This window comes from Varroa jacobsoni, unplaced genomic scaffold (assembly GCF_002532875.2).
Source record: "Varroa jacobsoni isolate VJ856 unplaced genomic scaffold, vjacob_1.0 scaffold_1047, whole genome shotgun sequence".
In the NCBI taxonomy this organism is placed as follows: Eukaryota; Metazoa; Arthropoda; class Arachnida; order Mesostigmata; family Varroidae; genus Varroa; species Varroa jacobsoni.
The window spans coordinates 362,827-379,147 of record NW_019213949.1 but is presented as its reverse complement, the minus strand read 5'-3'; the positions used below and the strand labels follow the sequence as shown (position 1 = coordinate 379,147).

At 41.2% G+C, this 16,321-nt stretch overlaps 1 protein-coding gene and 1 long non-coding RNA gene across 11 annotated transcripts in view; one reads left to right on the top strand and one right to left on the bottom strand.

Annotated features, from left to right (window-relative positions):
* LOC111266039 (uncharacterized) overlaps window positions 1-16,321 on the top strand; it is a 68,525-nt gene that overhangs the window by 28,696 nt on the left and 23,508 nt on the right. For all 10 annotated transcript variants that reach the window (XM_022843156.2, XM_086970776.1, XM_022843159.2 and 7 more), the window contains one exon: window positions 6,835-6,998. In XM_022843156.2, coding sequence (XP_022698891.1) covers window positions 6,835-6,998 — 164 coding nt within the window. The remainder of the gene's footprint in view (window positions 1-6,834; window positions 6,999-16,321) is intronic.
* LOC147752729 (uncharacterized) lies at window positions 676-6,915 on the bottom strand. The gene is made up of 2 exons (XR_015313305.1): window positions 6,833-6,915; window positions 676-3,784 (listed from the first exon to the last, which is right to left on the bottom strand). It is a non-coding gene; the product is annotated as an uncharacterized LOC147752729 (long non-coding RNA).

The window sequence follows — 16,321 nt, the reverse complement described above, 5'->3', positions numbered from 1 at the left end:
TAAGAAAGATCTTTACTCTCAGGCAAACCGCAGAGGCCATAAAGATTTGGGATTTTCTTTTAATAGTTTATTATTTTGTTTGCGGTCGCTGAATGTTATGCGCGGCTCGCCATCGGTAAATATTGCTATGGCGCGTTGGCCCAAGGAACACATGGGTGTTTTATCTTACCTTAGGCCCATTAAAAGTTTCGGTTGAACAAAGAAAACCCTACGCTGAAACTTTCATAGATTAATACTTACCTTACCTTAGTGTGTACTCGTGAATTTGTTTATTCGTGAAATGCATAGGATTTGGAACTAATACGATTTAAAGACTTGATTCTGTCTAGAAGGCGTCTAGCCTCAATGTGCTTACGTCATTTCTGTCCCGGAACAGTTCCATGAGGTACCACGATTACCTAATGCAACAAGAATAGGGTCATTAGGCAGTATACTAGTCCTACGCTAAAAGCAGAAAAAAAGTGTTTAAATGTGATACCTGCTCGCCCCAATGATGACGCAGTCCATCTGGTACCTATCTATCTAAACTTTCGGTGAGGTAGTCTAGCTTTAAAACCGCGCATTCATAAACGCCCTTCACTTCATGCTGAAATAGGTTAGTCTTCGGACGTCGTTACTTCTCGAGTTGGAATATAGTAAATTCGGGGTTTTCACCAATAAAAAAAGACGTAGTGTTTTACCCAAATTCTGGAAACAATTTTATTATGTAATCGCCATGGCTTATCATCTTTTCACATCTTTCGACCAGTTTCTTTATTCCGTATAGCCAAAAAATTTTAAACTGAGTATAGCAAGGCTTTGAGACACCACTTCGCCTAACCAGTGATAATTCTCTAAATAATATAAATCTGTCATTATGGCTGCATGATGGTCGTCGCCAGGCGAGATGTGGAGCCTCTATGCCTTGTTCTCTTATGAATTTATTCAGTGTATGACACATACAGGCTTCTAAATTTTAATAGAATTACATAAATTCAAGGTTCCGGACGATGATTGGATGCTCGCAGCCTATTTTTCCCAGCTAGTTAATGGCTGTTCGCCATTTGGGGTACTTATTGCCTCGAATGTTCGGTTACAATGAGATACATTCTCCAGGTCTGATATTTCATCTTTGAATTAGGCGAACCTTTTTTAACAGTGTTCACAGTTATAGGGTTACCGCTGTATAGGGCACAAAGTTAGTAGCTTGCTTCGAATGGATTTCGACCTCGATAGAAACTAAAGTGAAGCCGGCATCAAAAATGCATTTCTTTCACCTTGAAGGAGGACTTGAACTCGACCTAAAATTTAGTTTACTGCCCAACGAAATAACAAGGACTTACAAAAGCAAGAACGAGAACATTTTCGCATGGTGTATTTGAGTAAACGACAGGCGCACGGAAAAACGAGCCGCCGTTAATTTATGTCCTAATCTAGTAAATATTTTAAGTTAGTACGAACAGCGGTAAACTGTAGACTGTCGCCGAATATACCATACGTATACATATTGTTTGCCGACGAAACAACGTATTACTTACATAACTTAGACTGCAGATATTGAAGTCACGCGTTCTTTCATCGATACCAGTTTTTCCACAAGGCAGCATTATATACTGCAACACAATTTAACGGCATCAATTGAGCTCCAAAATATGGCATCTATAAGACAATGTATGATGCCTAGGGTTAACATTTGGAACTAGGGATCTTTTCCGGGGGCACGGTTTTTGGGTTAAACGTACCGCATTCATGGTGCACCCGAATATGATCGCATATGTTATCCCACTTAATCATAGAACAATCAAATATTCCATAATGTATGAATCAAAATATTCAAGTCCTTAATACAGTGGGACGTATTCCTTAACCGTCCAAGGCCCCGGGTTTGATATTAGTAAAATACATAGCGTAACACCTTGCCGTGAAGCGTAAATGCAAACGAAAACGCTGGTTACTTCAAAACTATTTAACTATTCTACGGCAGAATATCGATGGCAAAGGGACAGTAGGTAATGAAGGAACGAGCCTGTCTCAGCTTTGAACAACTTAAATCATTCGCTGACTATATTGAATTTATTAAAACGACAAAAGACGTTAAAAGTAATTCGTTCTATAAAAGCTCGGCCATTTTTTAGCGTCTACCAGCAGAAACGTCCAACAATGCAATGTTTAGATAGGTAAACGGTTGCCAGCTACGGGTTCCGATGGTTGATTTTAAACTTTTAGAATCTTTCTCGCTTAAGTGTACATAGCTTACATCGAAAGCAACTTAAATGTTTACACATGCGATATTAAATTTACACTATGATGATTTTCTCCCTCTGAGGTTCGGAGAGCTACAAAACATAGAAAATACATAGCAAAAAAGCGCAGTGTCAGAGTAGTTCACCGAATCAAGCTAGCTCTGCCTTTATCTGGGCTTTTATACCGTTAAATACAATCTCTGACTCAATCGTCTACGAAGCTTCATTAACAATACACTAATGGCCAGCACTGAAGCACGATATTTTAGCCCCGTAGCTCGATATCGCTTTCACTGGCTATCTACAATGTGTGCGGCCCGTAACGATTTATACAGTGCTATACTTGCAATTGCTAAAGATAGCTTACAGTTTATTTTTACCTGTATAGCTTGGCTGATCGCCAAACGGAGGAAGAAATGAGTTGCTTGCACGAGCCTCTGCAATTTTTTTTGTTAGACGTTGTTGCTTTAACAATAGCATAATACTGTAATCCAAAATGATAAGATCACTCAGTGATTTATCGTGTTGCTCGCTCAGCACACATGGAACGGTATTGTCGTTGATTGTTTTGTTGCTGTGTTAAGGGTAAATATGAGATTATAGTTTAATAGTAATACTCGTTAAAGGCGCAAGCGGCACCGCGCTTAGCATCGCCCGTACAATAAAATTTACTAAGCCCCTTTACAATACGCCATTCTTTTGACGTGCATGTTTTGCTGCCCTGCCCTAAGCCGACGCCTTGCTCCCGTCGTTGCTGTGACGTTTGTGTTGGCCCTCGGCGCCCTTTCGAATCGATAAGCGTAAATAGTGACAGGAATGAATCGACTTCATAGAACCGAGTCGACGACTCAGAAACAGATCTTTTTGCTTCAAACGCGCCGTAAGGCGTATAGGTACACATGGCTGAAGCAGGCTTGATACAAGATACGATTGCTGAGGCCGAACTTTAACAGTAGGTCGCCCGGCACTTCTAGTGCCGCGGTTGGCTTTGAAAGCGATGTGAGCTGATGTTGCCTGTGTGTATAGACGCTTGTCTCTGTGTATACGTGTAGACATGTACGTATGTGTGTGTGTGCGTGTGTGTGTTGTATTTCTGGTCAAGGTTGAAGAGGTGGCTAACTAGATTTGTCGATATCAGTGTGAAGTCGTAAATTTGTCCACGATGAAGAATTTGTCGATTCCTGCGTGCCTACTAGCATACAGACGTCTCCGTGCCGCGATTCAAGTAAGGCCAATGGAACGCGCTCTGATGTCTGTGACTAACCCGGCGACTGACAGGGTTTCCCACGCTGCAACCTAGGTGCTATTATTAGGTTTGCGTCAGCTAGTGACAGATCCGACTATGGCTGCGAAGTGACGCTTTGAACTATCAACAACCAAATCAGAAACAGAGAGGTGCGTCAGACTGTGCTGTGGATCGAATATGTGTAGGGTTCCCGATCGTCGAATCGACAGGCCTGTGACATGTGGGCCAAGGGTCAGCTTCCGTTGGCGACGGCTGCGTAGTCGAATGCAAGGATGGAAAGCACACGCACCGAAGTATGTCCTGTCCTTAAATGTGACTGAAATTATTAAAATGTATTTTCCATATATTACTTGCCGTTTCTGGCGTCATTATTTCTGTGATATTCATAGGTGTTGGCGCTAAGTAACAACGAGCTTATAGTATCCAAAAGCAGCAAATTGCTATACCTGAATGACATGATGGCTGAAGAGCCATCATAGAACAACTATCTCGCTATGGGGAAACGCAATTGTTCTTCATCTACTGTTTCTGCATTACTAGTTGGACTTTTGATCTATGCATTTTTTTTTAGCTGCGATGTAATGGCAAACAAGCTTTTCGAATCCAACATTCTTCGTATCTTTCCTACGAACCATCGACAAGACTTATCGTCGAAACACCCATACTAGAGATGTCAATGACAAACGGTCTGAGCCATTATGGGGTAGCTAGCCGATCAAGCAATTTACCACACCGAAAAATCAAACGGTATCGCAGTGCCTATTCTCACTTAACACAAATGCAATATTTATAAAAGTGGTCTTTAATTTACTATATTTAATATGTTACAGGTACAAATGACTCTACATTTATTATAATAATAAAGATACTTGTACTTAATATATTGAGTTCCAAATACAAACTACAGATTGTTCGATGCCCATCTCAACATTCACTTCGATTAGTGTCTACACGGTCTACGCCAGTGTTTATATATTTAATAATGTTCGTTCCTTTGAAGGATTGTTTAACATTTCATCTACCAGGTTTTAGGCGTGAACAATCGTAAATAAATATCTATAGGTAACTATCCTTCAGGACAAATAACACTACCCAAGTATCACCTTGGTAGAACAATAAGGGAAGCTTTTCAATCAACTCACGTTGAAATAGTAAATTTAAAATAAATCACGCATTCAATTAATCGAACTTAAAAGTTGAATGCAATATTTTTTTAATTAAACCGCTAGGCATATTAAATAAATTTGCTAGTTACAAACGTTGTATGAACGTATCGATCGGTGTTTGTACCGTAAATAAACTAAAAGGGTATGGTTTTTAATCTACGAATTGACCTGCTATTTTTCTATCCACTTCGGTAAATACTACTCCTATCAACAGGGTCACCCCAATAAGATTATACGGTAATCAAGTAATCCTGAAGTGGCCCATGACAACGATTAACAGTGACCAAGTGTTGATGTCCGAAACGGAACGACATATTCATCGGAGGCACAATGCCGGCGATACAACTTAATCAGTGTTGGTTTGTTTGTACTATTCCTTCCTACATTTTTTTTCATTGGCGGGACAATGTAGCAGCAATGCTAGACACGTCACCCTACTGGATTTCCAATTTAAGTGTAATGGTAAACTTACAAAATTTTGAATAAACCTAATCAGTGGGTGATGTTGCAGCCGTGGAAATTTTGTCTCGTTATGGTTGTGACTGTGCGGCCTCCATACAAAACTGGCTCCAAAACTCTATAAACATCCACAAAAAAGAAATGTTTTCATTTCTACGCCTTGCACCACTGAATCCGTCCGGTAGCCTATTCCCGGGATCGAACCTGGATTATCTCCATGGCCAAACACGTTGCCGCTGCACTAGCATGGAGACAGATTGTCGATTGATATCTGCTTTCAACGAATACCATTCACTTAAGGCCAATCCCTCTTGTTATAAGCGAAACAAAGCGCAGGGCACACTTTACATAGGTGAGTCTTCGCATAGGGCGAAAGCGTGTCCGATTCTCATGACAGAAATACGACCCATTACCACAATCGCCTTCGACCTCGGTAAGAAACTCGTTTACTCTAGATTGCACGGAAAACGTAATACAACTACTGCACAACTTGTCTTGATCTCAGCTTAGACAACAAAAGCTCCCTGTTGAGTATGGAGCCTTCGGACTAAGCTACCACTAACTGCCCGAATGGTTCGTTTCATTGCTAGATGTGTTCTCAATCTGGACTACGTCAACGTTGACCGCGTCTTCTTAAGTTTTGTTAGTGTTAATGATGTTCTTATCGTGCCGGCCTCGGCCTCCTTGGTTCCTTTTGATTTCTGACATAAACTGAGCTCTTTGTTGTTAGCAGGTTCATTCTGTGTTGCTAAGCTATTTCTATTAAATCTTAATTTTTATTTATTTTTTTTTCGAAAGAAATTGCTCCAGAAAAAAGTCAACTTATAACATATTTATGAGGGTATAAACCAGCATCGGCTTGTAAATGCTTTGTAGGAATGAATATAACTTGAAAAATACTTTTTACACTATTTTTAATTAGAACTTGGACCATTAAAGGTGGAGTGAAACCGCTGTATGGTATACTTAGAATTAACCACATAAAACTGTATAGCCGTGGTGTAGTTGAAGAAATTACGTTTCGATGAAATGAAGTTCGACCGAAGACCGAGTAGTAGTGTCATTGGTTTTAGAGGCAACCCGATGGACTATTTCATAAATCGTAGAAACAAGTGCAAATTAACAAAAACGTCCAGACACTCACAACAGCAACCACGTATTTTGGCGGTTGTTTACGTATTTTGCAAGGAAAATCTATCTGAGATGATGTAATTTGGTTACACCTCGTTTAATCTCGTCTGCAGCAACTGTGCGGCCTCTGAATAAGTTGAACACACCCGCCAAAATTCAAAATCCTCATTCATCGTAAGCCATATCTCAAATCTTACATATTAACGGAGAAAGGCGTGATAGTTTCTAGACACTTGGCGTAAATCCGTTTTAATTGAGTATCGACTACGGTCAGACTTAATAACACTTGAAGTTATTATTCATCAGACAGCAACTATGCTATCTTAAATCTTATCAAACGCGCAAACGTCACGCGCTCAGAAGTTGTCCTAAATATCTATAGTCTTGCCGTTCCAACTATTTAAATTGTTGTCTACGTATGTTAGGCATAAGTATATCGTAAAACATTTATTTAGTCCATGCATAATATTATTTTAACAACTGTATATTGAGAATTAACATAATTTTTCTGTCTCGATATGTCTATCTATCTAAAATATGGAAAATGCTGAAAAGAAGTTCTCAAAAAATGAAATGCGCCACTAACTTAATTGTCACAATGTGCTTACAGGCGGTCTCCAATCCACTCGACGAACGAGCCGAGAATCCCTGAAGGGTTCAAGCGTTACCAGGTCTCTGATTCAGATGAAGATACGGACGATCTATTGAAGCGTGCCACTGAGGTGCAGGACCAGCTACGAAAACTCCTTTCTTACCGCACTAAACAGCTGCGAGGTATTATGTCGCATAGGGATTGGATAGTCACCGCTTCATCCTGACATAACGACGTCAGGATAAAGCGCATTCATGACTCTTGCATTAACTGTCCTGGTACCGTCCTGATGCGGTCATAGAATCCAATACCTTAACTTTTCATGTTTCAGTTGACCTTGGGCTTTTTCAGAGCATATCTCTTTAATTAAAATGCCCCGAATGCTGTTCTATGACGATGCCGTATAGTATACAATGAAATTCCGGTTAATTCGTTCAATCTTAGCCGCGCAAAGGGCTGCTACGTAGACGCGATCTATTAATACAGTCTGGAAACGTGCTCCTACTTACCTTAAATCTAAACCTAGCTAGTCGTTACTCTACTGATGATTGACGACTGCCCTTTCCTGGCATCAGATAAAAAAATTCTACAATCGAACGAGGCTGTATTGCGCAGTTTCGGAGAATAGTCGTATGCACTCGTGTTAAGACGCTGCCGTCCTATCAGTCTGTCAGCCTGAACAAGCCTAGCCTACTCAATGAACTAACTAAGCACACGTCGACCTCATAACCTCAGAAATAGACACTGCCCTTAAACAATCGACTGCTTCACCGTTTACATTTCAATGAATTTGTGTAATCTGTACTTTCCGTATAATAACGTCGACTGGACACGTTCTCTACTAGATTAGTACACCTTACATTGCCGGTAATGGTTGATCTTCTTACTGCTTGAAGAGTAGTCACAGAGAGAAGAAACGGACCCATGCTTACTGCAGAGGAAAGCCACGAACAATCCGATCTATAGATTCTTTTCAGTTTCAACTGAGCGCGCAGGAAACCCTAAAGCTTCAGAGGGTATCGATATAGTGAGCCCGGATATGAACGCAGTAACGCTCCTTTCGACTAAATGAGTGCTCAACGGAATGGGGCTATACGTCTCGGTTAATGGGTTTTTTGCCTCGAGGAATGTTATTTCATCTCCGTTGGTAGCTTATAGTCTACAAATAATGACATCTCAAGCAGAGAAAAGACTTCAGCCAGACACGAATTGTACTGCAGGGATATTCGCCTAGAAAACTGCCGTTGCGACGCATAGGCGTGATTGTGTCCTTCTCCGTAAGTTGATGTGCCGCGCCTGCGTTGTCCAACTTTAGCGGATGCAATTATTAGCTCTTACTATTGCCGAGTGGTCCTGTTGATTGTCTTCATCTAGAGCGCGCACCCTTAAGCGTTTGTCACGTCTATCATCTATGGCAAACTGAATTGATTCCTATGTACCGGCAGATAGTGATGGAAATGGGACGGTTCCCACCCTGTCACTAGACCGTCCAAGTGACGCCGATGACGCCGCTCAGAAGATAAATTCGGTGGCCGCAACTTTTAGTTGACAGCATTTGGTGATTCGATGTAATTCGATTATTCGTGAAGGTCGCCATTAAGCTATAACGAGCACTGCAACAATATGAATAAACCATGCTTCACTATCGATGGCCTACAGCTAAACACGGTGCCGATATAACGTTTTCTACTCTACTAGTCCATTACTGTGTACTGTCTATAGCATATGGTGCGTTCTTGCTCTGATTTGATCATATGCTCTCGTCTGTCTATAATCTGATGCTGTTCTATTTGCATGCCTGCGTCAACAATCGCTTTTTGTCAGTTCTCTGTTAATAGTAACAGCAGCAACAGCAGCAGCAGCAGTAACAGCAGCAGCAGCAGCAACAGCAGCAGCAGCAGCAGCCGCAGCAGCACGAGCAGGCGAAACGCGAAGGCACCGCTGGCGTAAATGCATTATTCATCCGAGCACGCTATTGCCATATCCAGCGTCAGCATAAGCGTTTATGTTATTCTTACCACTCAACTAGGGCGACTATTATTAGTATCAGTACCACTACAGCTGCTACTACTTGTCAACCAACGCCAACCTCTATCCTATCACTGGATCCGACTGGCTGTTATTGTTACTACTATCAGCTCTTCTTGCCCATTGCGCAGCCAACAGCATCAACACGGATAGCAGCAAAAGCAATAGCAGAGGTGCCACGATCGAGAAGCCCTGTGGACTCCGCCGATTGCGTCGGGTGACGTGAACTAACGTCCAATGGCAACTCGGCTACAAACGACTAACAGGGAGCAGCCGATAACAAACAACGCTTTTGAGGTGGAGTAAGTAGTAAGCTTTGCACTGATGCTCGTCGCGAGAGTTAGCGTCTCGATGATTTCGCTAGCCATTTGAAAATACGGTCCAGGACTGCTTTCGTGGCCACGTTTCCTCTATCAGAGTGGGCTAAGCCGCTTGCACAAGCAGAAACTTGCCGCTGGCGGAACTTGGTGGCAGTTGGCTTTTAGAGCGGCCCTGAAAAAAAACCTTGTTGGAATGGTGCTGGACAAAACGTTCCCTGAGAACATGAACATGTCAATTCACTGGAGTTATCGTCGTCGCCGTTAAGTGCGCTAACCTATTGTTTTTGTGCTCATTGTTATCGTTTGTGAATTAGTCGGCGCTTGAGTGGCGATATGTCTTGAAATGATGTGAATGTAAGCGGATGCTAAGGGAATACTGTTTCGAAGCGAGCTTCCATCGGGAACCTGCGGAGTGCGATAGAAGTTTCATGGGTGTGTACCACCAATAAAAGAATGAAATACAAAATGGGAAAGGGAACAGTTGACAGAGACTCAACGTTTAAATAGTAATGCTACGAAAACCTGTCTTACTTTACGTACCTTCTATAGGAAATGAGCGAAATCGCCACCTTCAACGTAGACGTAGTTTTTTTTATGTAGAAGTTGATGAAAGCGTCTTTATGTATCGTTATCGATTAAAATACTAGTTACGATTTTATTTGAGCCTGCACAGCCTGAAACTTCCTAGGGTGCTAAGGGGGCCAGTTCTGTAACTAGCATGACAGCATTGACCAGTGGCAATCTAACTGTTCTTCTTGCCATTTTTCAACATATGAAATTTAGCCCATTGCAAAGTACAATGTGCAACTATCCCCCTTGCCAGGGATGTGACCCTAAGGGAGCGGTCATCCCAAATATTCGGCATTTTGAATTAATTCGGTCCTCGATCACCAGAGAAAGGAACCTTTTCTAAATTGATTGATTTGTCAGATGTAGCAGCTGGCTCGACCGCCGTACGAAATCTGGGTGCTAGCGATTTTGCCTTACGTTTGCTAGCCTTGCGACTCCGTGTGTTTAACGGAAACAGGGGGGAGAGTCGCACCGTTCATGGAAATATCGTGGAAACTTACAGCCACGGCTGCCACTGTCACTCACCTGTTTTTCCACGATATTCGAAATCTCGTTATTGACTCGCTGATGTGCGGCTGCCCCACTGAGAGGCATTATGGACGTTGAGTCTTACTTGGAGAGCGTTCGTATACAAATGTCATGTGAGGGTTATAGAGTAGAACTATAGAAAATTCATAAGAAAAAAGTGAGGTGTCTATTTTTTTGGAAATAACATAGAAGTTTCATTCGAGTTCTCAGCTCGAGCCGGATCTTGTTGATATGATTTAATGTGTTTCAAACAGGATTTGTACGAAAGGTTTCGTCTCAGTAAAAAAACAAAAATTGCGAATTAAAGTGTGTTTAGGCTGCAGTGAAGTAGAAGTGTTTCAAGCGCTGCTATAAAATCGACATAGGACAGAGTGACTTCTGCATTCCTTCTGGGCCAAGTGCAGCTCCTTTCTCCGTTATGTATTATTATAGGGCAACTCCCTCTGGTAAAGGTTCTCTTTCATTTGAAACGGCTATTAATTAATTTAATATAGTAGCTAACTGTTTTTCATTGTTTTATTCTTTGTGCACCGAACGTCTTCGTAAAGTTCGTAGTGGTAGATGTCAGCTATCCGTTGAGTTTTTTCGAAATTCGGCGTCATTCGGGCTTGCGCGTCGCTGTCAACACCTCGAACGCCAATTAGCGGAATAACGATGTGCGAGAATGCAACGCCTTTACTCATATTGAACTAGCACAAAGTCTATTTCATCTAAGCTAAATAAATAATATATAGAGTCAAAGTACATTAAAATCGACGCGCCACCTCAAAAGATTACATACTTTTGCTTCTTTTCATTGTTTCTATTAAACAGTTTTTATTCGACGTTATTAATGACCGAAGAAAGTAGTTTGGAAAACGTAACTGTTCAATGTCACTCGGAACAAGCTCGTTTCCCACGTGAACGTACCCCACAAATAAACACGTCAATACACAAACACTATGTATAGATATATGTTGAATTGAATGAGGTTGGCGGGCGGAATGAACATTAGTGACTGCGGACAATGATCTTCGAAGGCAATTTGAAGTTCAGCTACTTGTAAGCGATGCACTTGCGATGTGCTGGTTAGACCGATACGCAGGATACAGAACTAGACAGAGCTGGGTAACAACGCTAAAATAGGCTAAATCTCGGCCTATGCTTTTAAATGACAGCAGTGGCATTTGTCAAATATCGGCCGCCCGCTTTGTCATTAAGTGGAACTTTCGAGCTCCTTGGGTTGAAAACGTACATTATTCAGCCCCATTAATAGTGGAACTTCAAATATTGAGAGAAGTGGGGCTTCGCAGAACCAAATATGAATGTTTTCGATCACGTTCAGTTTGTTTATGCAGGCCTTTGAGCTCCACCATCTGACACAGATGATGACACATCTGAGACAGATGATAACAAAAATGCGTTTAACGAAATTAGAAGCTAGAGCTTTTAGTTCGATAACAAAAGCAATCAATAAGAATGTATTTATGGTATTGGCGATATACACACTCTCTGACCTTTAAGCTATCATGGATATGTAGGGCGTCTTCACTGAACTGAACTTCCTTGGAGAACCCATTTCCCATTAATCGCCACAAATGGTATCTCGCATTGTGTGCCCGAGATTTAAATGATAAGATCTTATAGCTCACAGCTGGGTCGGGTCGAATTTTCACGGTCGCTTCGTCCATACTCCTAGGTTTCGTAAACTGTCAACATGTCGATCCCAGATCAAATGTCAATGATAAATCCTTATGCCTTGTCCCTCTGCGATTCGAGTGGGCTCTTTATATTAATGGGTGGTGTATTCGTAATAGATAGTATATGTAGCGTTCCTCGGCCATGTTTGGGCAGAGAGATTCGGTATAGCCATAATTTTGCCAGCCCAGGACGTATTATTGATAACAGTGAAGGCTAATTGTTCGGCCATATAATGCAGTCAGCAAATACAAGGGTCGTCAAATGTTCTATTAATTTTAGATACGTGTCATACGAATAAAGAAGTAGGTCCACCGATACAGCGGTAGCCCACTTGTCCTACGTCCTATGTTTAAAAGCAATGTTGTAAACGAATTTGCATGTAGCTTTTCTAAAATTAACGAACCCACTTTTTTTCGTTTTTTTTTTGGTGTCTTATCGAGCATATTTTGCTAATAGATAGCTTGGACATTCGCGCGTTCAGATAGCTTACTTTTGAAAGCTTGATCAATACCCAATAATAGACTGTTTCAAAACTTCTCAGTTCATCGGCTTTGTCGGAGCTACCAACGATTCGCTAGCTGCAGTATTGACAAACAAATGGCAACATCTTGCTAGCAGTTACGGCTGCTGACTGTAAGACGCAATTTAGCCCCATGCGTAGACAGCAGGGCTAGGCGTTGGTACACTCTATTCACGCACTGATTTTTTTATTCAAGCAAGTCTATAGACGGAAAATGGATCGGCTTGAAAGCTGTACATTTCAGGTACACAGGAGTTCTACTATACTGGGAAAAAGATTCAACAAGAACAAGCTGAGTGATGAGAATAAAAATCTTATTGAGTACCTTTCCATGTATTCAAAATATATTTACAATGTAACTATTTTTTCTTTAGATCAGTTAGAGTGATTGTCTACAGTTGCACCATTCAAGTAAATATCAGTGGCGCGCTTAGCTAAGCGTTGTATAGGCTTGTTGTGGCTGGAAGCGATCCGTCATCGGGTGTTCCGACCGAAAGTCATAAGCTTATCGTACCCAGCGATTCAATCAACAACAGCGACTGTGTTCGCCCTTGCCCCTAGTAGCAAGGGTGAACACAATCGTGGCTGGAACATAGTGTACTGAATTAATCTCCGAAGGGCTTTGTTACAGAGCGTTGAACACATGTTTGCCCGCCTTGATTAGGGATTCCACTGTGCTCGCTACCCATCCAATGGCTAATATAAATATGACACATAAAGTAATCAAAATTGACTAACAATGAAGACATGACGGTACAAAATGCCAGGCATGCTCTTCCGTACCCCAAAAAAGCCGATTTATGCCTCACTATTACAACAGCGTTATGTAACTGTGACAGCCGGCTTAAGTAGGGAAGAGCAGAATTTTGTTTGCGAAGAAGTAGCATTCGGATGCGCGGAAAGATCAAGCTTCCCCTAAATGGTACTTACTATACTTGTTTCAACAGTCTAGAAGATCAACACCGGCCTTTTCCAATGGCTTCTATTCTTTCCTCAGCCTGTGTTCATCAATCGTCAGAGTTGAAGTCGTCGCCCTGGCCTTAGTAGCCGGGTTATGTGATTATCTGTGCGTTTATTTTGTAAATTAATGATTGTTTGCTTGTTATTATAGACGTTGTATGATTTTTGAGCCTGCTGCGTTCGTACTGTAGTATCTTTAACCATGGCATGCGTTGATAATATGTTTAGCTTAGAGGTGTCTTAAATATTTTAAGGAAGTCCTGTATTTCTGAAGAGTAAACAGCTATTTGCATAGGCCCGCTCATACAAATATTTTCAAATCTGGAAACCGTATAGCAAGCTCGTTACGGTTTACCAAATTGAAATTGCGCAAGGAACGTACCACTCATCACCTTTTATCCTATACTTAATCGATCGGTACCAGTGACACAAATTTTCGCACACTTTAACGTGCTTAAAAGCCGAGACAAAACAGATGCACGGACATTACGCTCGCGGTTTTCCGTGCCGATCAAACGTTGTGTTAGAGCTTTTAAGCTGTTGTGTTGTCCTATTTCTCTGGGATTCTAACATAAAACATCTCCATTGCGATCAGACGAAGGCGCAAAACAACATCGGCCTAATAAACTAACTTTGTCCAGACGAAGTCCAAATGATATTAGTCGATACTTTGCCCGTTTATATGGTTATTGTACGATAATGTTTATTAGGGCTTCCTTAATAACACTTTGCATACCACGCCTTCCAGTGTGCTTCTATCAGACGCCAGTACACGATCTGTTCCAATCTAATTAATTGTGTTTGTTATTTTCCAGAAAGGTCATGTTCCTTTTTTAAAAAAAGAACAGTTGTCAGGATTTGTAACACGTCGCGTTAAAGGTGTTCATATTATATAGGTATGCTACGTTTAACTATACAGAAAATTGTTATTATTATTTCATCTGAGTTTCGCGTCGTGGCCTTCGAATTAAGGACTGCTTGTGTTGTTCTCCTAACTAACGTTAGTACGTTTTGTGTATTTCAGCGCCAATCAACAATGAAATTTGCAGATTGCTACGTGCCATACTACATTACACAATGTTTACATGTTTTCATGTAACGTAGGGTCAAATGAATTCACTTTCGTTCGAACACGAATACAAGTTTAACTTGCAAACTTTTCGTAACGAATTTGATAAAATGGTACCATGTACTGTTGAATTAACCTAACCTAGCATGAGTATGATATACATATGTGCCTATACAATGCTTTTTTAGAAAAGATTATCTTGTATTGATCAACTAGCTTTATTGATAAATTTAATAACTTGATCTTTTTCTCATTACCTGCTGTACCACTACGACCAACAGGTCCATTACGTTTGATATTTAAGCGCATCGCCAAAACTCTGCCTTGATTTAGCCATAAAACGTTAAGTCAATTTACCTAATTTATCATCGGTTAAACAACGTGAAAGCTAAAGGCCATTTTACTTTTAGAATCTGCTCTGTTTAGCATGGTTTTTGTTTTAGTGCTCTGACCCCTCTATCAACCAATATTCGTTTAAAGAGTCCTTGACCGTGGCATTTGTGCTGCCCCCTCTTTCGAACTTGTCCTTTTGTGTTTCATGGTTGCATAGCAGCGTATATCCAGCGGCAGCAATCTATTCTAATACATTTTTTAGCTGAGGGTATCAGGTTGGCGTGCCGGCGCTGCTGCTGCTGCTGTTGTTGTGCAGTGGTCACCTCGGCTACGTTTTTACGACCCCTTTGCCCCACAGTCTGTAAGCGCCATGCCCTTGTCGATAAGCCCTTGCCTGCTTCAGAGTTGTCGTCCCCCTCAGCGTCCGTCTCCTATCGGTCCAGGGTAAAATCGGAGCTCTGCTCGAATACAGCCACCGGGGGTATCGACTACTGCTCTCTCGAATGCCAGCAAATCTTTACACCAAAGCAATGCTGCTTCAGCCCCTCGCAGTCGCCATGTTGCCCACCTACAATCAGAATTTGCTTTCACACCTCGGAAAAATTAAGTGAACAATACACTTCAATAAGATTTTCCTTGTCAATCGCAGACAGTAGCTCTACTAACCGTTAGTATGATAACAGAAGATAGATAGGGGGCACATTTGTGCGTGTCTGTGCTTACTGGAATTGTTTTGGTGTGTACTCGTTAATGTACATACATTCGAGTAGATCGTGCGTTCCATCTAACCATAGAAAATTTTCATTTAAACCTGTTGTATGGTGCTGTGATGTTCCGCCCGCAGACTGTCAATGTCCAATTGGCTAAATGAAAACAGGCCAATAATGCTAACTTCCGCAATAGGTAATAGAGGGCTTGAGAACCGTACACCCTGATGACGTCTTTGGGGGAGGGGGCCTCGTAGGATGTGCGTGTGAATCCCCCGTAGCGAATCCTTACGAAACAAAAATAGTTTAACAAATATTTTAAATCGGATTTAACGCTATGTCCGCTCACGCAGTGGGTATGGAAGGATAATGAGGTGAATGCCTGAGAGTTACTAGAACGATACTAGAAAGGAGAATTCTGTTATATATACGAAGTCATAGATAACCATATTAGGTTGTGCCGCTCAGTTAATTATCTAGCTGCTGTTAAAACTGTCTAAAAATACAGACTCTCTCCATTACATTTAAATCATATCAAAAGCCAAAATAAAACAGAATACGTTATGAAATTATATATATAATGAATAGTTTGATCTTCTCTTACATTGGGCCAGCGTTTAGTTAATGTAGGACAAGTTTTCAGCAGAGTTCTGCAATGGTTGAAGATGCATTTCCGATATGAATTACTATACGTCGACTGTTGAATTCGAACCAGGCCTAAGCTCTGGCTTCAAAGTCAACGGCATCATACTTTTAGGTTTATCAATAAAGCTACTTGATTTTTACCTAT